The sequence below is a fragment of the Peromyscus californicus genome, unplaced genomic scaffold, assembly GCF_007827085.1.
Source record: "Peromyscus californicus insignis strain IS unplaced genomic scaffold, ASM782708v3 Scaffold_20__1_contigs__length_68692818, whole genome shotgun sequence".
In the NCBI taxonomy this organism is placed as follows: domain Eukaryota; kingdom Metazoa; phylum Chordata; class Mammalia; order Rodentia; family Cricetidae; genus Peromyscus; species Peromyscus californicus.
In genome coordinates this window covers 38,376,496-38,399,646 of record NW_026294503.1, presented here as the reverse complement: position 1 = coordinate 38,399,646, position 23,151 = coordinate 38,376,496, and the positions used below count along the sequence as shown (strand labels likewise).

Here is a 23,151-nt window from a genome sequence, read left to right as displayed (position 1 = left end):
GTTGTTTGCTGAATGAGAGATAAAATGTTGCCGAGGAACTTTGCTGAAAGAGACTCGGAATTGATTTGCTGAATGGCAGCTGTCAAAGCCGGCATTGTTGACCCTCCATGACAGGATCGCAGAAGAGTTTTGTCAGGAGTCAAACGCTACAAATCTGCCTTTAAAAAAGCTTCAGTGTTTGGTAGGAGGACTCTGAACCGCAGAGGAGGCACCGTGTCTGCAGGGCTCCCTGGGGAGCTAGTTTGTCCTGGGTCTCACTCCTACCCATCCACAGTAGAAACGAGACCATTATCCATTTGGAAAAATAACCAAGTGATCGTCACCGATTTCCTGCATGAGACAGCTCTCGGTTTGGTAGTGCTGAGGTGAATGAGAATTGGAGCTTTTCGAAGGCATGACTAGCTTAGTCATGACTTGGACTCTTAATCCTCCTAAAATTCCCTTCTGTTCCAGTGTTTGGTCCTAGCCCCTTTGACCAGGTGGAAACAAGGCAGGAATGTGTCTCCTTCACCGCTTGTCTTCTTGATGCAAGATGTTGTCACCACTGTATATTCCAGGAACTTTCTGGAAGATAGGTCACATCCCGGGATATACTGTGGAGGTGTTTGTGTGGGTGTTGGGTTGCCTTCCAGGTTTTCAGTTGGTATGTTATTATGAAGTATCCCAAATACTCAGGAACTAGAGAAAACAGCAGACGTGAACTCACCACCCAGCAGATCCCTGGAGCCGTGCCATTTCATCCCCACATACTTGAGTATGCACATGGGAAACAGAAGGGGATTTTTCTAGGGTCAGGCTCTCATCTCGACCCACATGCTAGTTAAATACCCAGCATGCACCAGGCCTCCTGCCAGGCATTAAGGATCCTTGGATGAATAAGACACATTGCTGCTGCCAAGGCAGTGAGGAATTGATGGAGGAAACAGAATCACGAGCTTACAGGGGCCCCACTGTGCCTGTTATTAGCTGAAGTCTGTGCCTGCTGCTGAGCACACACAGAAAAGGGAGTGGCTGGCTGTGCAGGGCACGGTGGAGGTCCGCAGGGGCCGTGAGTTGCGTGGAACATCTTAGGCAAACTGGCTGAGGTTAGGATGCACAAAGCAGTGGTCCATGCTCTCCAGGTAGCAGACAGAGGGAGAGCCTTTCTCGCTCCACTCGTCCGTTGACATTGACTGAGTGTCTGATTATATAGACGCCTCTGTTCTGGGGATATTATAATAAGTACCAGACAGTCTTCATGTGCAGGGACTTATGATGCTGGAGTGGGGGTGAGGGTGGGGGTTGACACACGAGTAGGTAATTTTACCCAATAACCGCAGCAGTAGAGATCTGGTATATCAAGGGTTTGTTCTCAATGCAATAATGGAGCAGGCTGGATCATTAATCACCCCACAGAGTCAGAGGCTGCTGCTGTGTGTTAAACACATTATATTCATTGAGTCATAATATTAGCATTTATCAGCTAGCATTTATTGAGAAGTTAGCATAAATGGCCAAAGCACTCTAAATGAGCGGCTTGCCGCTTTGTGACAAGCGGGACTATTGTTTCCCTGTGCGACTTCCTCCCCTGTCTGCCTCAGCTCGAGTAGCATACTCACCCCCCTCCCCTGTCCCCACAGCATCCACCAGCGTCTGTACCTCCTACAGGCCCATCCTTACAGGAAGTACACCCCATAAGGGGAGGTACTCTGTCCCCCTGACTCTCTTTCAGCTGTTTGTGGTTAGAGTCTCAGTCAGTGTGTGCTAACCGCAACTCCCATGAGCTGTTGGTTTCTAGGGAGCATCAGTTTTGTCTGAGCCTGAACCCCTCTGTGTGTGTGTTTTTATGACCTGAGTCTTGGCTCAGCAGGGACTCACCAGTCTGGTTGACGACATTCTTTAGGTAGGAGTGTTAAGGCTCAGAGTGTCTGACCTTCTTTCTGGTGTTGAAACCACATTGGGGTGTAGAGTCCAAAGTGCAGTCTATACGTTGAAGTCTCTATAGAGTCAGTGCTAATTCCATCAAAATTCCAATAGCATGCTTTACAGAACTAGAAAAAAAAAAACCCTTAAAATTCATACAAAAACAGAAAAGACAGCCAAAGTAATCCTAAGCAAAAAGAATACTGGCGTCACAGTATCTAAATTCAAACTCTGCTGCAGAGCCAGAGTGACCAAGACAGCATGATGCTGCCCAAACACGGCCACACAGACCAATGGAGCATAAGAGAGGACCCAGAAACAAACCTCCACGGCCATAGGCACCTAATTTTTGACAAAGGTGTCAAACACATACACTGAAGAAAAGAGGCCATTCCACAAACCATACTCGACAGGAACTTCCAAAAGAGTCAGGTTAGAGCCACGTTTCTCGTCCTGCCACAGAAATTAATTCTTAGTGGATCAAATGCCTCAAAGCATGAGCCACTGGGACTGCTAGAGGAAAAGAGAGGAAAAATGTGCTAAGATGTAGGTAGAAGAACTTCGTGAACAGAACCCCAACTCACAGGGAGCTACCCCAAGAGTTAGCAAATGGATGATGTGAAAAGAAAAGGCTTCTGTATAGCTAAAACAACTGACAGCAGGGTGAACAGGCGGTCTGTAGAATGGGAGAAAACCTTTGCCAGCTCTGCTTCAGACAGGGGTTAAGGTAAGAAGTGTACAAAGTGCTTCAAAAATTAGAAAGCAAACCCAAAGAGCCCACCAGGAAACGGGCTGACGAACTGAGCACCGTTGTTAAGGAAGACACACAAATGGCCGATAGATATTTCCAAGTGTTCAACATCCCTATTCAGAAGGGCGGTGCCAGTCAAAAGCGTTGTGATATTCCATCTCATGCCACTCAGGAAAGGCTTTCATCAAGGCAACATGACAATAGATGCTGGGGAGGGGGCAGGGGAAGAGGAACCCATTGGTAGGAATGTAAAATTGGTGCAGCTGCTGTGGAAATCAGTGTGCGGGTTTCCCAAAAAATTAAAAACAGAACTACCATATAAGCCAGATTTGTCACTGCTGACATACACATGGAATACCTTACCACAGAGTTACCTGTACATCTGTGCTTACTGCTGCTCTGTCCACAATATCGAGGAAATGGACCAGCTTAGATATTCATCACTTACCTGTAGATAATGAAAAGGGAGTACATACACACAGTGGAGGTCTAGTCTACCATAAAAAATAATACGGTCATGTCATTTGCAAGAAAATGGATGGACTTGGAAAATATTAAGTGAAGTAACTCAGGCTCAGAAGACATATAATACATATTCTTTTTCACATGTTGATCCTACCTTCTAATTTTTACATATGTGTACATAGGAAGGAATGAGTGTGGGTAGAGTTCAGGAAAAGTATGGAGGCCCGTGAAAGGGGAAATGGAGGGTTTTTTTTTTGTTTTTTTTGTTTTTTTTTGTTTTTTTTTAGGAAGTCGAGTAGAGAGGCACCAGAACACATGTGACAGGGGAAGTGGGGTGCTGGGGCTGGAACACAGACGTGAGGAGGGCAAGCCGGGAGCTAGGGGAGAGGAGCAGGGTAGGGAGAGGGTCAACTAAAACAAACATATATGAAAACGCCCTAGGGTGTTGGAGAGATGCCTTAGCAATTAAGAGTGCGTGCTGCTCCTGTAGAGGACCCCGGCTTGGTTCCCAGTGCCCATATTGGTAGCTCACAACCACCTGTAACTCCAGCTCCTGAGCATCAGATGCCACTGGTCTCCGTGGGCACCTGGACTCACATACACATAATTAAAAATAAAAATCTTAGCCGGGCGGTGGTGGCGCACGCCTTTAATCCCAGCACTCGGGAGGCAGAGCCAGGTGGATCTCTGTGAGTTCGAGGCCAGCCTGGACTCCAAAGCGAGTTCCAGGAAAGGCGCAAAGCTACACAGAGAAACCCTGTCTCGAAAAACCAAAAAAAAAAAAATCTTCAAATTGGGGGCCGGACAGATGGCTCAGCAGTGAAGAGCATCGGTCGCTCTGTGGAGGATCCGGGTTTGCTTCCCAGCACCCACGTGGCAGCTCACCACCACCTGTAACTCTAGAATCAGGAGAATTGAATGCCTTCCTCTGATCTCTGTGGGTACCGAGCGTGCATGTGGCGCACATGTATGCATTCAGGCAAACATACATAAAATGATAAGTCTAAAAACAAAATAAAAAACCTTAAAAATTAAAAAAAAGTCACAAGGTGCCCCGGCCAGCGGGGTGTCAACAGGGGTGACCCACCTGTGGGAGAGAATGAGAGGAATGGGAGACACGAGAGAAGATAGCAAGACAGTGTGTTCTGATCAAGCTGCAAATTTTATTCTCCTCAGCAAGGCTTATGTATCATGGGAGGGGGAGGGAAGGAGGGAAGGGGTGCACGACGTGCCGTATGTGCAGGTGAAGGGGGACGTGCAAGTGAAGGACTACGTGCAAAGTCGTGAGGCTGCTAGGTGGTAAGGTCACGGGTCAGGGCCCATTGTTCTGTTGCTATGCTACCTGACCTGCCTGACCTGTTCTTTATCTTTGGGGGCATCTGGTTTAGGGCAGGGGCTTGTTCTCTGGCCTAGCTAATACTTTTCCATGGTCCATGTTTGGTCTCTGACAACAAGGAAGTCTATTATTGTGTATACTAATTAATAAAAGTCTTCGTGTGGGACTCCTTGTATCCCAGTGTGCAGACACCTGCTCTTTGTGTGTGTGTGTGTGTGTGTGTGTGTGTGTGTGTGTGTGTGTGTGTGTGTGTTTGTGTGTGTGAGAGAGAGAGAGAGAGAGAGAGAGACAGAGAGAGACAGAGAGAGACACAGAGAGACACAGAGAGAGAGAGACAGAGACAGAGACAGAGACAGATGAGACAGAGACTGAGACCTAGATTCAGGCTCCCTGTGGGTCATCCACCAGTGAAACTGGTGACAGAGACTGAGGGGCAGCTGTGCCTACAGGAGACCTGCAGCAAGTCAGACTGTGTCATTTTCCCTAGCTTTCTAGTGCACCTAGAGTCTCCCGACATCGTGAGGGACCCCTGTGTCCACATCTTCTTTATAAAAGGTTTTATGGTGGAAAAGCTGTAGAGTTAGTAATTGTTGCCAAAAGGAGCTGGGAACCTAGGACTCTGCATTCTTAAGGAAATACTTTCCAGTAGGCTGTGTAACCAAGCTTCCTACCTTTCCTTTCAAATGTGCTGGGCTGTTTGGGAGGGAGGGGCCCTTCCAGTCCCTGGGTGACCTTGCTACCTATTTATCTCCCCACTTCTCTAATGCCTCAGAGTTGATCATGAGGGCCCAACCAGGGTCATCACTTCTTGAGGAAATGTCTCTCCGTTACTCAAATGCACGGGAAACCATCATCTTCTGGAAGCCTATCAGGGTTATTTAAGTGGGATGTCTTCATAGAAGAGAGAAAGAAAGTATAGTGTAAGGCTGTTCTTTAAAATTCTTCCTTCTACCCTGGGGTTGGAGCCTGGGACCTTGGCCGTGTTAGGCAAGTGTTCTACCACTGAGCTCTGTCCCCAGGGAGAGACATTCTTAATGTATGAACAATGTTCTTCTCTGGCAACTCTGTACCTGGGCATGGGGATGGTGGTGGTTGGAGGGGTGATGGTGGTAGCAGTTGTGGATAGGGTGGTGGTGGTGGTGGTAATAGTTTTGGCCATTTGAGTTTGATCATTGAGGTCCTTGTCTGTGAGCTGCCACATTTCACACATGACCTTGAGTACTGTTTGTGACCTTTACCACAGGCACACACCGAGGCTGGGCTGCCGTCCAGATGCGTCTGCTGCACGAGCTGGTCTATGCCTCCCGCAGGATGGGAAACCCTGCGCTGTCTGTGCGGCACCTGTCCTTTCTTTTGCAGACCATGCTGGACTTCCTGTCCGATCAGGGTGAGTGAATTCATAGTCTTTTCTTTCCAGGGATCCTTGGGTGTGGGCTGGGTTGGGGCTGGTCTTCATTTCCAGCTCATTGCTGGTGGTGGGTACCTGTGCACTTAGCCGTTCTTCCCATGTTCCCTCTTGCTTACCCACACCCCTCCTTTGGTTTTCTGTATTTTCTTTATCCCTCTGTTAGGCAGGTGGCATGTAACTCTATGGGTGGCAGTATGGCTGTCACTCCTCACCTCCACACATCTCCACAGGGCAGGAAGTAGAGTCAGGCTACATGTCCCAAGGCCCACTCCTCCAGTGACACCCATCTTCCAAAGGTATCACAACTTCCCAGCTCAGTGCCTATAGGTATGTTTTGCATTCAAACCACAGTAGGCTCCTTGTCGTTGGGGGACATTGGGTAGAATGTGAGTGCCAACATGTGGTGCTTGTGTGGGGAGGTGTGCAAGCCCTTAGGCCACAGCTGTGTGGATTTTCACTACCTGGCTAGTCCTATAACTGGCATCTGGATGGAAATGGAACAAGCAGAGATTGATAGTCCCTTTGTGCCCTTCTGGCCACTGCTGCCTCCTGGGAACCTTCTGTCTGGCTTCCAGAACCACAGGTGAGGTTGCCATGCTGTTCTGGGGGCCACAGTGTCTACCTACCTTCCCAGTTGCCTTTGTTTAACTTTCTCCCCAAGTATCTCTTCTCACTGTCACTGGGTATTGCCTCATTTCTGGGGTTCAGTCATCTGTGTATTTCAGCCCAGGTATGTTCACTTTGCAGCTTGTGAGATAGCTCACCGTGGTGTTCCCCAGGCCCCAGAGAGTCATGGTGTCAGAAGAGGGCCTTGGTGGCTTCCACATATACCCTCAGTCCCCAGTGGTCTGGGGCCAGCCAGGTTCTTGGGAAGATGTACCCTGCTGTGGGGTTGGTGTGCAGGGAGTTCATTAAAAGGACTCATGTCATCAATACCCATTAAGTGAGGAGAAAGTGGCAAGATGTCAGAAGTGTGGAGTTGACGTAGCCCTAGCAGAGATCGCCATACTTAAGAGCTCAAGCTAGGATGGCCCTGTAGGTCTAGCTCACCTTCCAGTTCCTTCCCTGACAGTACCTAGGTGCAGATCCCCTGTGGGGATATAGTTCTCATCAGTAGCTGGGGCGTCTGTCACCGGGTGGCCCGTCAGTGGATGTGGTGAGGCACCAGGTCTTCATGTCCCCACATCCATGCTGGATGCCGACTGCTTACAGGAAGGGGGAGTGGTGTGAGGAAATTCTATCCAGCCAAGGTCTGGGGAGAGAGAGAGAGAGAGAGAGAGAGAGAGAGAGAGAGAGAGAGAGAGAGAGAGAGAGAGAGAGAGAGAGAGAGAGAACGAGCAGCATCCTCACATATGAGGTGTTGTATTCTATCCCACGCATCACTGTTCATGTCCACACCTCGCTATCTACGCAGCTGCTACTGCAGGTCTTCGATGGCTCAACTGCCCCATGTCTCAGTGTTGGCTGAGTTTTGTGCTCTTTCCACCTGTGAGGTGCCTGCCTCCTCCCCTGCTCCTCTCCTGACAATCCTGTTTCCTAGACGTGGAGCCAACTCTTCTGGTCCAGGATAGCATAGGTTGTTCTGCCCCAAGGGCTACAGAGAAGTCTAGGTGCATTGAGTCCCATAAACCGCTCAGGGATGGGTACCCTCAGGGTTTAGGGATGGGTACCTTCAGGGCTCAGGGATGGGTACCCTCAGGGTTTAGGGATGGGTACCTTCAGGGCTCAGGGATGGGTACCCTCAGGGTTTAGGGATGGGTGCCCTCAGGGTTTAGGGATGGGTGCCCTCAGGGCTCAGGGATGGGTACCCTCAGGGTTTAGAGATGGGTACCCTCAGGGTTTAGGGATGGGTACCTTCAGGGCTCAGGGATGGGTACCCTCAGGGTTTAGGGATGGGTACCCTCAGGGTTTAGGGATGGCTACTCTCAGGGCTCAGGGATGGGTACCCTCAGTGTTTAGGGATGGGTACCCTCAGGGCTCAGGGATGGGTGCCCTCAGGGCTCAGGGGTGGGTACCCTCAGGGCTCAGGGATGGGTACTCTCAGGGTTTAGGGATGGGTACTCTCGGGGTTTAGGGATGGGTACTCTCGGGGTTTAGGGATGGGTGCCCTCAGGGCTCAGGGATGGGTACCCTCAGGACAAAGTGCAGATCTTGGTGCTCACCTCTGTTCTAAAGGGAGGAGGCTCCCAGTACTGTGTGTGTGTGTGTGTGTGTGTGTTTCATTCACACCTTTTTTCATATGAATGGCCTTGGAGCTTAGGGAAACTGCTGAGTCTTGGCTTATATAGCAAACTTAAGTCTGTTGTCCTGAGCAGACCCTGAGATGTATCCTTCCCTGTGGTCAGGCTGTGTTCTTAACTATTTACATATTGCTTTTGCTTTAGGAGTCAGGGTTTCCCTATGTAGCCCTGGCCATCCTGGAACTCACTCTGTAGATCAGGCTGGCCTTGAACTCACAGAGATCCGCCTGCCTCTGCCTCCCGAGTGCTGGGATTAAAGGTGTGTGCCACCATGCCTGGTTCCTTCAACTCATTTCAACACAGGATTGAACTTCCTTCCTAGAGTGAAGTCTGCCATATGCCATTCTCCTCACCAACAAAGCTGTCTTCTAAACCACTTCTCCCTGCCTTTTATTGAAAATATATATTTTTCTCACGTATACTATATCCTGATACAGTTTTCTCTCCCTTCTCCCAGCTCCTTCCCACCTCCCTTCCCATTCAGACCCACCCCCTTTCCGTCTTTGAGTAGAAAACAAACCGACTTCTAAGGGATAATAATAAAATAAGATGTAATAAAATAAAGTACAATAAGACAAAACAAACAAAAACTAACACATCAGAATTGGACAAAACAAACAGAAGGAAAAGAGCCCAAGAGAAGATGTAAGAAACAGAGACCCACTTGTTGGCACACTCAAGAAACCCATAAAAACATTAAACTGGAAGCCATAATGTATATACAAAGGACCTGTGGGATAAAATGGGAGAAGAAAAAATATAAATAAAATAAAGATAAAAAATAATAAGATTAAAAAAAAAAGAAAAAGAAAAGCCCCGATACTCCATCATGAGAAAGGAACCTCAGAAATGCCGTTGAGTTAGCTCTCTCTTGGCTAGCCACTGCTGGGCATATCCTGACCAGTCATTTGTCTCCCCAGGGAGATACTCTTGGAGGAAACTAAATTTCCATTTGCAAGTGGTCATCAACCGGAGATGGCTTCTGGGTTAGTGACGGGGCCATGTGTCCACCTCTCCTTTCAGCTCTAGGACCCCACCTGGTGCAGACCCGTCAGGCCCTGAGCATGCTGCCTCAGTCTCTGTGATTTTATTTGTGCAGTGGTCCTGTGTATAGAGGGCCGTGTTTTCTTGGTGTCCTCCAGCCCCTCTGGTTCTTACACTTTTTCTGCCTCCTCTTCTGCGGGGTTCCCTGAACCCTGAAGTGGGCGAGGGCGGGGGGGGGGGGGGATTTGTTGGAGACATCCTGTTTAGGGCCGAGTATCCCAAAGCCTCTCACTCACCGCATAATGTTTAGCTGTGGATCTCTGTATTTGTTTCCATCTGTTGCAGGAGGAAGCCTCTCTGATTTTATCGCTACTTTTTTTTTCTTGTTAGAACAGTGATATTTAGTTTTACCCTAGGTCTCTGGGCTCTTTAGTCACAGGTTCTTGTTTCACCCAAGCAGTGTCAGGTATGTGTTCCCTTTCGTGGAGTGGGCCGTAAGTCAAGTCAGATATTGGTTGGTCACTCCTACAAGCTTTGTGCCACCACTGCCCTAGCATATCTTGCAAGCAGGACACTACTGCAGATCCAAGCATTTGTAGCTGAGTTGGTGTTTACAGTCCCTTCCTGTACCAAAGGTGATAGAAAGTAGGAGTGAAGGCTCTGTGTAGGCACCGGCTTGAAATCTCCATATTTAGTGAGTTGTCTGCATCAATAGAGCCTGGCTGTCAGTTTGGGGAGAACAACCTATAGTCTTGGCAAAAGCCTGGGTTGTTTGGGGGTTCCCATTGGACCCCCTTGTAAAACAACTCAATTAGATGTTACCCAGTCCCAGTACTGGGAGCTTCATTTGGTGACAAGAGATGGCCAGTTGGGACTCTGTCTACCCCATTATTTGGCGATTTCATTTAGATCACCTTCATACATACATATATATATTAGGAAGCTATAACTGTATTAGGTTTCTATACTACCCCTAAAAGCTGTCTCTCCCTGTATTCCCTCCCTCATCGCCTTTTCCCTTCCCCATTCCCACTTGATCCTCCCATTTCAGTCTGCTCGCTCTCTCTCTCTCTCTCTCTCTCTCTCTCTCTCTCTCTCTCTCTCTCTCTCTCTTTCTTTTTTTGTTTTTTGAGACAGGATTTCTCTGTGTCGCTTTTGGAGCCTGTCCTGGAACTCACTCTTTAGACCAGGCTGGCCTCGAACTGTTGCTAGAGTTTTCCTGCCTGGCCCACAGTCAGGACAAATCTCTCTCACCTGCCAGTCCCACAGCCGCTGGAACCCGATCAAGTAAACACAGACACTTATATTGGTTACAAACTGTATGGCCGTGGCAGGCTTCTTGCTAACTGTTCTTACAGCTTAAATTAATCCATTTCTATTAATCTATACCTTGCCACGTGGCTTGTGGCTTACCGGTACTTTACATCTTCCTTGTCCTGATGGCGGCTGGCAGTGTCTCCCCGACTCAGCCTTCCACTTCCCAGTTTTTTCTCCTCCTTGTCCCACCTATACTTCCTGCCTGGCCACTGCCAATCAGTGATTTATTCATTGACCAATCAGCAACACATTTGACATACAGACCATCCCACAGCATCGAACTCACAGAGATCCAGCTGCCTCTGCCTCCCAAGTGCTGGGATTAAAGGCATGTGCCACCACCACCTGGCCCTATTTCCCTTTCTTAATCAGATCTATATATACCTCCTAGTCTCTTACTCTGTATCTAACCTCTATGGTTCTATGGAATATAGCTTGGTTATCATTGACTTAACAGCTGATAGCTACATATAAGTGAACTCATACTATATTTGTCTCTCTGGGTCTGGGATATTATACTCAGGATGATTTTTTTCTAGGTCCATTCATTTACCAGTAAATTTCATGATGTCATTGTTTTAATGTCTAGGTAATACTCGATTGTGTAAATGTACCACATTTTCTTAATCCATTTTCCTGTTGAGGGATGTCTCAGTTTCCAATTTCTGGCTATTATGAATAGAGCAGCAATGAGCATGGTTGAGCAAGTGACTCTGTGGTGGGATGAGGAGTCCTTTCGGTGGATATAGGTGGATCTTGAGGTTGATCAATTACCGTCTTCCCAAGGAACTGCCACACTGATTGCCACAGTAGCTGTAAAAGTTTGCACTCCCACCAGCAGTGAATGAGTGTTCCCCTTACTCCACATCCTAGCCAGCATGAGCTGTCACTTGTTTTATTGATCTTAGCCATTTTAATAGGTGTGTGATGAAATCTCAAAGTAGTTATGGTTTGCATTTCCCTGATGAACTAAGGATGTTGAAGATTTCTTTAAGTGTTTCTCAGCCATCTGAGGTTCCTCTTTGGAGAATTCTCTATTTAGACCTGTACCCCAGTTTTTAATTGGGTTGTTTTCTTGGTATCTCTTTTTTTGAATTCTTTATATACTTTGGATATTAGCCCTCTATTGGATGTGTAGTTGGTAAAAATCTTTTCCTAGGTATCCTTTGCCGTACAGAAGCTTTTCAGTTTCATGAGGTGCCATTTACTGTTGATCTTAGTGCCTGCGATAACAGTGTTCTGTTCTGAAAAGTCTTTTCCTGTGCCAGTGAGTTCGAGGCTCTTCCCCACTGTCTTGTCTGTCAGGTTCAGTGTATCTAGTTTTATATTGAGGTAGTTGATACTTTTGGAGTCGTGCTTTTTTTGCAGGGTGATAAATATGGATCTACGTGGATTGTTCTCACTCAGCCAAACAGTTTGACCAGCACCATGTTTTGAACATGGTGTCTTTTTTCCCTAGTGTGTATTTCTGACTTCTTTATAAAAAAAAATCAGGTGTCCATAGGTGTGTGGATTTATGTCTTGATCTTCAGTTCAATTCTGTTGATTGAATGTCTGTTTTTGTGCCAATGCCACGTGGGTTTTTTTTTTATTACTATAGCTCTGTAGGATAACTTGAAATCAGGGATGGTGAGACCTCCAGCAGTTCTTTATTATTCAGAATTGTTTATAGCTATCTTGGGATTTTTTTTCTGTGTGTTTCCATAGGAAGTTGAAAATTGTCCCTTCAAGATCTGTGAAGAATTGTGTTGGAATTTTGATGGGAATTACATTGAATCCGTAGATTGCTTTTGGTAGGATGACCATTTTTGCTATGTTAATCCTATCAATCCATGAGCATGGAAGATCTTTTCATCTTCTGACATTTTCTTACATTTCTTTCTTCAATATATTAAAGTTTTTTTTTTTTTTTTTAAATCATACAGGTTTTCACTTGCTTGGATAGAGTTAGCCCAAGATATTTTATATTATTTGAGGCTATTGTGAAAAGTGTTGTTTCGCTGATTTCTTTCTCAGTCTGTCATTTGTGTACAGGAGGGGTACTGGTGTTTTATGAGTTAATTTTGCATCCAGCTACATTGCTGAAGGTGTTTATCAATTGTAGGAATTCCCTGGTGGGATTTTTAGGGTCACTTATGCATACTATCATATCATCTGCAAATAAAGATACTTTGACTTCTTCCTCTCCAATTTGTATCCCCTTGATCTCCTTCAGTTGTCTTATTGCTTTAGCTAAGACTTCAAATACTACATTGAATAGGTAGGAGAGAGTGGACAGCCTTGTCTTGTTCCTGATTATAGTGGAATTGCTTTGGGTTTCTCTCCATTTAAGCTGATGTTGGCTATGGGCTTGCTGTACTTGTCTTTGCTATGTTGAAGTATGTCCCTTGTATCCCTAATTTCTCTAGGACTTTTTTTTTTTTGGTTTTTCGAGACAGGGTTTCTCTGTGTAGCTTTACGCCTTTCCTGGAACTCACTTGGTAGTCCAGGCTGGCCTCGAACTCACAGAGATCCACCTGCCTCTGCCTCCCGAGTGCTGGGATTAAAGGCGTGCGCCACCACCGCCCGGCTCTCTAGGACTTTTATCATGAAGGGCTGTTGGATTTTGTCAAAGGCCTTTTCTCCATCTAATGAGATGATCATGTGGTTTTTGTCATTCAGTTTGTTTATATGGTGGATTACATTTTTCTATTTATATAGGTTGAATAATCCCTGCATCTCTGGGATGAAGCCTGCTTGATCTTGGTGGATTATCTTTGTGATGTGTTCTTGGATTTGGTTTGCAAGTATTTTATTGAATATTTTTGTATCTATGTTCATAAGAGAAATTGGTCTGTAATTATCTTTCTTTATTAGATATTTATTTGGTTTGGATATCAGGGTAACTGTGGTCTTATAAAACAAATTGGGCAATGTACCCCCATCTCTGTTTTGTGGAATAATTTGAGGAGTATTGACATTAACTCTTCTTTGAAAGTCTTGTAGAATTATCTGCTGAAACCATATAGCCCTGTTTTTTTTGGGGGGGGGAGCATTTTAAATGACTGCTTCTATTTTACTAGGGGTAATAGATCTGTTTAAATCACTTATTTGATATTGATTTAACTTTGGTAAGTCATATGTATCAAGAAAATTATACATTTCTTTTAGATTTTTCCAAGTTGGAGGAGTATAAGTTTTTAGTATGTCCTTATGATTCTCTGGATTTTCTTGGTATCTGTTGTTATGCTTGTCCTGTCTTCTCTAATTTTCTTAATTCGGATCTTCTCTCTCTGACTTTAAGTTAATTTGGATAAGGGTTTGTCAATCTTAGTGATTTTTCTCAAAGAACCAACTCTTTGTTTCATTGATTCTTTTTTAAATTTTTCTCTTTTATTGATTTTTTTGCCCTGAGTTTTATTATTTCCTGCTGTCTAGTCCTTTTAGGTGTGATGTCTTCTTTTTGTTCTACATCTTTTAGGTGTGCTAGTAAGTCACTAGTATGAGGTTTCTCCAGTGTTTTTTATGTGGTCACTTAGTGCTGTGAACTTGCCTCTATGAACCACCCTCATCGTGTCCCATAAGTTTGGGTATGTTGTGTTTTCTTTTCAGTTCTACAAAGTCTTTAATTTTCCTTCTTAATTTTCATCTTGACCCATTTTCTATTCAGTACTGAGTTGTTCAGTTTCCATGAGTTTGCGAGTTTTCTGTTTCGGATATCCAGCTTTAATCCGTAGTGGTCAGATAGAATGTAGAGTATTACTTCAATTTTCTTGCATCTGTTGCGTGTGAGTATGTGGTCAGTTTTAGAGAAAGTTTCATGAGGTGCTGAATGAAGATGTAGTCTTTTGTGTTTGTGCGAAATGTTCATTAAATGTCTGTTAGGCCCCTTTGGTTTATAACATCAGTTAGCTCCAGCATTTCTTTGTTTAGTTTTTGCCTGGATGACCTGTTTATTGACAGGAGTAGGGTATTGAAGTCACCCACAATCAGTGTGTGAGGGTCAGTATGTGATTTAAGCTGTTGCAGTGTTTCATTCATGAACTTGGGTGCCCTTGTATTTAGTGCATAGATGTTTAAAAAGAATTGCAATGTTGGGACAAAGGAGCTTGTCGTTGCTGATTAGAGTGGGTCCTCTGGCCACCAAGAGGCTTGGACCACCGCTGGGCTCCTCTTGCTCTGTCACTGCCCTCTAGGATGGTACCACTACTTTGGCGTGCAGGCCTGGCATGGAGCTGCCACTGCTGCTGCCACCGCTGCTCATGCTGCTTGCCTTGCTGGGCCGTGAGCATGAGGCTGCATTGTCTGTGGGCCACAAATGTGATGGTCATGCCTGGGGAACCAACAGGGTGGCCGGCGCCCAGGTCAAGGTGGCACACAGCAGCCTGGAGCTTTCACAGGTCCTGCCTCCAGACACACTGCCCATCCACATGATCACCCTGACTCTGAGCAATAAGAAGATATCCTAGACAAAGAAGGGCTCATTTTCTGAGTTAAGTCTCCTTGAAAGACTTCCATGATTCATGCTGCTGCCAGAAACCCTGTTGATGTCAGTGCTTCATGCAGCTGCCGGAAACCATGTTCATGTTCATGATCCATGTTGCCGCTGGAAACCAGGTTGATGTCCATGATCCATCCTGCTGCTGGTGGCTATGAGCAGGGAACCTTCCTTTGCAGGGGTATTGATAACCGCAGACTCATAACTGAGAATGAGAGACTTTGAAGGCTTCTGTGCCAACCTCCCCCCCAAAGACCCCAGACGTGAAGTCATTGAAGACAGTCCTTTAAAAAGATAAAAATGCTCATTCGTAGCTCTGCACAGTTGATGGCTTCTTCTGTGTGTGGGGGTGGAGGGGTGAGGTGGGTGGGGATACAGTTTTCTTTAAGGGGCTGGACATTGGGAATTTTACCATGCTCCAATGAGTATATGGGGAATACAAATTGGACTTTTTTTTTTTGGTGGGGGTGCAAGGGTGTGAACCTGGGAGGAATGTGAAGCATGTGTGATCAGGGTGCATTGTATGAAATTCCCAAATTATTAATAAAAATATTATGTTGGGGAAAAAAAGCTAAAAAACAAAAGAATTTCAATGTCTTCTTGGTGGATTTTTTTTCTTTGATGAATATGTTATATCCTTCCCTATCCCTTCTGATTAGTTTGGTTTGAGGTCTATTTTGTCAGATATTAAAATGGCTATGCTGGTTTGCTTCTTAGGTCTATGTGATGTTTTGAATGAAAATGGCCCCCTTAGGCCCATAGGGAGTGACAACATTAGGAGTTGTGGCCTTGTTGGAGAGAGTGTGTCACTGGGGGTGGACTTTGAGGTTTCAGAACCACAAACCAGGCTATGTCGCTCTCTCTTCCTGCTGCCTTCTGATCTGGATGCAGAACTCTCAGCTACCTCTCTAGCACCATGTCTGCCTGTGTATCACCATGCTTCCTGCCATGATAATGGACTAAACCTCTGAATTGTATGGCAGCCCCAATGAAATGTTTTCCATTATAAGAGTTATCATGGTCATGGTGTCTATTGATAGCAATAAAACCCCGATTAAGACAGTCTGTTTGCTTGAGTTACCTTTTCCATCCTTTTACCCTGCGGTACGATGTCAATTCTTGATGTTAAGGTATGTTTCTCGGATACCACAGAAGGATAGACCCTGTTTTCCTGTCTATTCGGTTAGTCTGTGTCTTTTTATTGACATTGATGTTGAGGACTGTCAATGAATAGTGTTTGTTGATTCCTGTTATTTTGTTGTGGTGGTGGCGGTAGTAATAGTGATTGTGTGTGTGTGTGTGTGTGTGTGTGTGTGTGTGTGTGTGTGTGTGTGTGTTTCCTTTCTTTTGGTTTGCTGGTCTGGGATTATTTATTCCTTGTGTTTTCTTTGGTGTGGTTAACCTCTTTAGGTTGAAATTTTCCTTCAGATGCCTTCTGTAGGCCTAGATTTCTAGGCAGATATTGCTTAAAATCACGGGATCTTATTTTCTCTGTATATTATGATTAAAAGTTTTGCTGGGCACAGTAGTCTGAGTTGGCGTCTCTGGTCTCCTAGAGTCTGTAGAACCTTTCAGGCCCTTGTGACTTTTAGAGTCTCCATTGAGAAGTCAGGTATAATTCTGCCTATATATGATACTTGGTCTTGTCCCTTTCTTGTTCTGTACATTTAGTATTTTGATTATTATGTGCTAAGGGGGCTTTCTTTTCCTGTCTTGCCTATTTGGTGTTCTGTATGCTTCTTGTACCTTGACAAGCATGTCCTTCTTTAGGTTGGGGAAATTTTCTTCTGTGATTTTGTTGAAAATACTTCCTGTGCCTTTGACCTGGGTTTCTTCTCCTTTCTTTATTTCTATTATTCTTAGATTTGATCTTTTCATAGAATCCCAGATTTCCTGGATAATTTGTACCAGGATTTTTTTTTTATTTAACTTTTTTTTTGCACAGGGATATTCATTTCTTCTTTATGTCTTCAATGCCTGAGATTCTCTCTTCCATTTCTTGTATTCTGTTGGTGAGGCTTGCCTCTGAGGTTTCTGTTTGAGTTTCTAAATTTTTCATTTTCAGATTCTGTTTTTCTTTTTCTTTTTTTTTTTTTTTTTTTGGTTTTTCGAGACAGGGTTTTTCTGTGTAGTTTTGGTGCCTTTCTTGGATCTCACTTTGTAGGCCAGGCTGCCCTTGAACTCACAGAGATCCGACTGCCTCTACCTCCCGAGTGCTGGGATTAAAGGCGTGCGCCACCACCGCCCGGCAGATTCTGTTTTCATTTTTATTTTTTGTTTATTCCATTTCCACTTTCAGGTCTTGACCACCTTTATTCATTTTCTTCTGCTGTTTGTGTTTCATTTCCTCTTCAAGGACCTCTATCATATTCATAAAGGCTATTTTAAGGTCTTTGTCATGTGCTTTAGCCATGTCAGAGTATTCAGGTTTTCTGGGCTTTAGTGAAGACACACTGTCCTTGGCTGTCACCGATTGTGTTTTTATACTGTTGTCTAGGCATCTGGCACTGGGAAGATTGTAACTCTGGGTGTTTATCTATGGCCTTGTCTTTGTTGGGTGGGTGTTTTTTTTTCTTTGGTTTCTATTGCCCTCTCGTTTTAGGAGAGAGTGGTGGCTGTGTGTTGCCTGGTAGGAAATTCTTCGGAGATCTGATAGGTGTGGTCACTGGAGGTTCCCAGGAAAATGGGAACCTCTCTATGAATTGGGAGCTGATTCTTAGGAATACTTAGGAATGGGGATGGGATAGGAGGGAGGTCTCTGGGGTATGTGTGTGTGTGTGTGTGTGTGTGTGTGTGTGTGTGTGTGTGTGTCCTCATGTGTCCACAGCGGGGAGGAAGGCAGGGTGTTCCACCAGGGTCTGCTTAGTCCTTGGGAATGGGGGTGGAGAGTGAAGAGAGGCCACAGCAGGTAGTCTGCTACAGACCATTGGATTGTATATGGAGGAGATGAGAGTGAGGATCTGAAGCTAGGCTGCCTGCTTTGCTGGCCTACTTGGCTCGTGGGTTCTCAGGGAATGCTTGCTGGAGTTGGGGGCTGGGAAAACAGGAGGCGTGTGGAGGAAGGTTGGGGAAGATCCTGGAGGTCTGCTGGGCATGGGGGCAGGGAAGCTGCAGCAGGTGGTCTGCTATGGAGCTGAGGGTGAGTCTGGGGGTTGGATTTGGAGAAGAGGAGGGAGAGGTGAAGCTTCTACAGTTAGGCCACCTGCTCCCTGTACAGAGTGGCCTGCGGGTTCCCAGGAAATCTCTAACCCACCTTTTCAAGCTCCTCCGTTGATTCGTCCGTGGTGATGTCCATGTTGTACGTTAGACACGCTTCTCCCTCCAGTCCCTTTAACCCTTTGCCCTTAGTGTTTTGAAAGTGCTCCCACTTCTGATGTCTCTGCATTTCTCTCAGTGTGGATTGGTTTAGTTTTCTACTTAGGACTTCTGGTGACCAAGCGGCTTGCTGTTGTAGCAGGGGTCCCATAGACAGCAAAGAGCCGCTCCACCCATGGCCGTCCCCATTGACTGCCTGTTGTGTCTCATTTGCCTTCCTCTCTTGCAGCTGTTAGTAGTTGGGCATCTGGAGGCTGCCCAGTGAAAAGCAGTCTGTGACATTGAGCGACTGATAGGTGTGAGCCCCAGAATGCCCAAGCCTCTAAGTGGGATGGCACAGCCTGGGTCTCTTCCTAGCTCTGTGTTTTTTATTTTCTGTGTTTTCCCCTCCTCTTGCCCCTGAGCTGCCACTGACCATCCCCAGCTCCCCTGGGATGAGCAGACCCCTGACTCAACAACTTTAAAGAGACAGGACTGTACCAGGCAAGAATGTGGGATGCTGCCGGGTGCAGGTGACGCACGCCTTTAATCCCAGCACTCAGGAGGCAGAGCCAGGTGGGTCTCTGTGAGTTTGAGGCCAGCTTGGGTCTACAGAGTGAGATCTAGGATCAGGCACCAAAACAATACAGAGAAACCCTGTCTCGAAACCTGCCCCCCCGCAAAAAAAGAATGTGGGGTGCTGCCTGTGACCCTCAGCCTTGGTTATGACCCTGTTCTCTTGTCCTGCACACCCATACCCACACCTTGCATAGTCATGTGTCCCCAGTCATGTTCATATGGCTTCCTTCCCTTGAACAGCTAACACATCACTTGCTGCTTGCTGAGTCTTGAGCTCTTCTCCTTGGCAATACGTAACTTCCTTCCATAGCAGGTTAGTCCCCTCCCCTGTACCTCAGGACTTCTCCATGCCTCGTCTTCCCCCGAGGGTCTTTCGTAAGTCCCCAATAGATGGGATCCCTGCCTTTGTTTTTTTCCCTCATGCACGGCAATAGGTGTCATTCTGCGTGTGTGGTGTATCTGCCACCGGTGCCGTTTCATCAGAAGTAGTTCTGTTCTGTTTCGTTTTGTTGGATGTTGTGTCTCTCAAGGGCAGGAGCCTTGTCATCCCCTTCAGGTGCCCTGTGCTTTAGACAGGACATTGGAAACATTTAGTGCTTGTTAGCTGTCTGAGCTTGGACAAGGGACCATTAAGTGGACTGATCTCTCCACTTGCCTACGTCAGGATGATGAGCTTGACCTTCTCCTCTCCTGAGACAGGGACTTTGTCTCTGCATTACAAGACAGCACAGAGTACAGACAGGACTGACGGCCTCACAGCTGCCTCTGCACTTGACAGGAACTGCCCTGCGTTTCTGTCATACTCACGTGTACACACACACACACACACACACACACACACTGGTCAATGGTGCTCAATGATGGCTGTCACTCACGTCCCATGCCTGGGTGTGTGAGGGTGTTTGCCAGCAGCTGGTTTGACTTCTTTCTTCTGGTGGCCAAAGAAGTCTCAGAGTGACCATGTGGGGAGTCCTGCCTCAGTAGTCCTCTTCTCTCACCTTTCTCTGACCCTGTTTATACTTTTAAGACTTATTTGCCTGTAAACTTGTCTGTGTTTGTTGAACTTACTCCTCATATGATTTTCCAGAAAGAGTGTCATGTTTGTGGATGAGTACTCAGGTATGTCCTGTTATTGAAAGTTCTTTTAATATGTGTATATGAACTATTCAGTTCTAGAAGATGCTACCCAGGCTGCTGGGGGAAAAGGTCAATAGTCTCACCTTGTTTCTTTGAGACAGGGTCTTTCACTGGGGTCTGGAGCTTGCCCATTAGGCCAGGATAGCCCCAATGCTGGGATTGCATATGCATACACACTACCATGTCAGCTTTTCACCTGAGTCCAGAAGATTGAACTCGTGCTTGTACGATGCATACTTTGCTGAGCTGTTCCCCCAGCCCAGTGCTTTTGTTTCGTTTGACTTTTTTGGGGAGGGGGAGGGTAGAGAGTGGGGATCTTGTTTTGCTGTTGTAGGTAACGCCATGGTGGACGTATTTGGCTTTGTAGCAGGAGATAGGTTTAGCCCCTGAGAGCTTATTAGGTCATTGGCTCTGCACATTGGTTTGCTGTTTAGATGTGTTGCCAAATTGCCTTCTGACAGGATAGCTCTGATTTCATTCTGGCGGCAGCGTTCTAATCCATTATGCACTGAGTGCCTTACTGTTTAATTGGTATTTTCTTGGTTATTCTAAGATTGGTTATTTTTTCCAGTGTTTACAGTCTCTTTCATGTGAGCCCTTTTAAGACCTCATTTGGTTCTCACTGCAACTTTGATGAGTTTGGTCAGAGAACACTATCCTACCTGTTATGCTGGTGAGATGTGGGCCGCCCAATTTTCCACGACAGAGCCAGCCCTCAGCGCTAACCTAGTCCATGTGCCGAAGTAAGAGAGATTTCTGTGTCGTAAGGACCTGTGTGTCATCTGCCTGGACACAGTAAGCCTGGACAGCTCTGAAGAGCTCGGAAGGGTTAGAGCATCTCCCGAGAGTTTCTTGTGTTCTAGCCTAAAGCTGGAGTTTCATGAAAAATGGTGTTGACCGTGTTAGGATGTGTCTCTTTAGCATGACTTAAATTTAAGACTGTAGTTGGAGCCCTGGGAAATGATTTTCCTGGAAGAGATTAGCTTCTAGTCCACACACGTGAATTACCAGTAGCATGGGAGCTAGGCTTCCAGTCCGCATGTGTGAATTAACAATAGTATGGAGATCACTGCACTTGACTTATCCCCACCATGTTTTTGGTTGTTGATTGAGCCAAATGGTTCTTCCTTCCTTCCTTTTCGGGAGTGACAGACCTGGCCTTGCACTGGCTGGTATTGGCTGCTCTATTACGTATTTGGTATTGGGGACTCTTGGGCACTGTGTCCTCCCTCTTACCTTTCTTTCTAAGAATATCCTTCCTTTTCTTCTAGAAAGGCAGTTTGGAAGAATAGACATATTCCTGATAGCCAGTCCCACACATACTTCCTGATCAATTACAGGAGTTAGGTTGGTCAGGGACAGCAAGGCTGAGTGCTGCTACACGGGTCTGAACCACCTGGGAAAAGAAAGGCCTTCCTCATCCCACAGCATTGGTGGAGTCAAAGTCACTGATGTAACCACATCTTCCTGGAGTCCAGGAGGGGAGCCCTACAGAGACTGGCCTGGCTCTCGGGGCCCTGGTGAAGTACTGTTGGCTTTAGCCTAGACTGCCGGGTTCTGTGAGCCATCTAGTTCTCCTAGGAGGAAGGTCGATTCTTGGGAGCCACCAGGACCTGGAGTAGCCAGTATAGGAAAAGCTTTCTCAGTGAGTGTGCCCTGACTGAATCCCCACAGCACATGCTGCTGAGTCAGCCCCTGCAGAGAGCATCCTGGGAGGTGTTCCAGCTGAGCTACGTGGACACGGTGGTGAAGATTTTTTTTTTCATTAAGAAAATTTCTACTCACCCTACACACCACCCACAGATCCCAGCTCCACTCTCCTCCCATCCCCCATCCCTCCCTCCCAAGCCATTCCCCCATCCCCACATCCTCCAAATCAAGGTCTTCCATGGGGAGTCAGCAGAGCCCGGCACACCAAGCCCCTCCCTGCCGCACCAAGGCTGTGCAAGGTGCCACACCGCAGGCACCAGGCTCCAAAAAGCCTGCCCATGCACCAGGGATGGATCCCTATCTCCATGTCCGGGTGTCCCCCAAACAGTTCAGGCTAAACAACTGTCTCCTGTATCCAGAGGGCCTAGTCTAGTCCCATGGGGGCTCCACAGCCACTAGTCCACAGTTCATGGGTCTCCACCAGTGTGGCTGGTCATCTCTGTACCTCTTCCCATCATGATCTTGACATCCCCTCCTTGCAGAATCCCTTCTCTCTCCCATCGACTGGATTCCCGGAGCTCAGCCTGACGCCCGACCGTGGATCCTTGCATCCGCCTCCATCAGTCACTGGATAAAGGCTCTATGATGACAGTTAGGGTATTCACTAGACCGGTCACCAGAGTAGACCAGTCCAGGCACCCCCTGGATCACTGCCAGCAGTCCAAGGTAGGGTCATTCCTGTGGATTCCTGAGAGCTTCCCCGGCACCTTCTTCCCACTCCCATGATGTCTTCATCTATCATGGTATCTCCTTTCCTGCTCTCCCACTCAGTCCCTGCTCCAGCTCGACCCTCCCATTTCCCTATGTTCTCACCCCCCATTCCTTGCCCTCTGCCACCCTCCTATCCTCAGCCCGCTCATGCAGATCCCATCCACTTCTACTTCGCTGGGCAATCCCTGTGTCCCTCCCAGGGTCCCTCCCTGTCAGCTAGCCTCTCCGGAGCTGTGGGCTGCAGTCTGGCCATCCCTTGCCCTACATCTAGTATCCACTTATGAGTGAGTGCATACCATGTTTATCCTTCTGAGTCCGGGTTACCTCACTCAGGATGATATTTTTTAGTTCCATCCATTTGCCTGCAAATTTCATAATATCATTGTTTTTTACTGCTGAGTAGTACTCCATTGTGTATATGTGCCACATTTTTTTTTTTTTTATCTCTTCTTCAGTTGAGGGAAATCTAGGTTGTTTCCAGGTTCTGGCTAATACAAATAATGCTGATATGAACATAGTTGAGCATATGTCCTTGTGGTAAGATTGAACATTCCTTGGGTATATGCCCAAGAGTGGGTATAGCTGGGTCTTGAGGAAGATTGATTCCTAATTTTCTGAGAAACCGCCATACTGATTTCCAGAGTGACTGTGTAAGTTTGCATTCTCACCAGCAGTGGAGGAGTGTTCCCCTTTCTCCACATCCTCTCCAACAAAAGCTGTCTTCAGTGTTTTTGATCTTAGCCATTCTGATAGGTGTAAGATGGTATCTCAGAGTCGTTTTGATTTGCATTTCCCTGATGACTAAGGATGTTGAGCAATTCCTTAAATGTCTTTCAGCCA

At 46.4% G+C, this 23,151-nt stretch overlaps 1 protein-coding gene across 4 annotated transcripts in view; it reads left to right on the top strand.

Annotated features, from left to right (window-relative positions):
* The window catches only part of Trappc9 (trafficking protein particle complex subunit 9), a 479,962-nt gene that overhangs the window by 49,709 nt on the left and 407,102 nt on the right, over positions 1 to 23,151 (top strand). For all 4 annotated transcript variants that reach the window (XM_052747955.1, XM_052747953.1, XM_052747954.1 and 1 more), the window contains one exon: positions 5,698 to 5,841. In XM_052747955.1, coding sequence (XP_052603915.1) covers positions 5,698 to 5,841 — 144 coding nt within the window. The remainder of the gene's footprint in view (positions 1 to 5,697; positions 5,842 to 23,151) is intronic.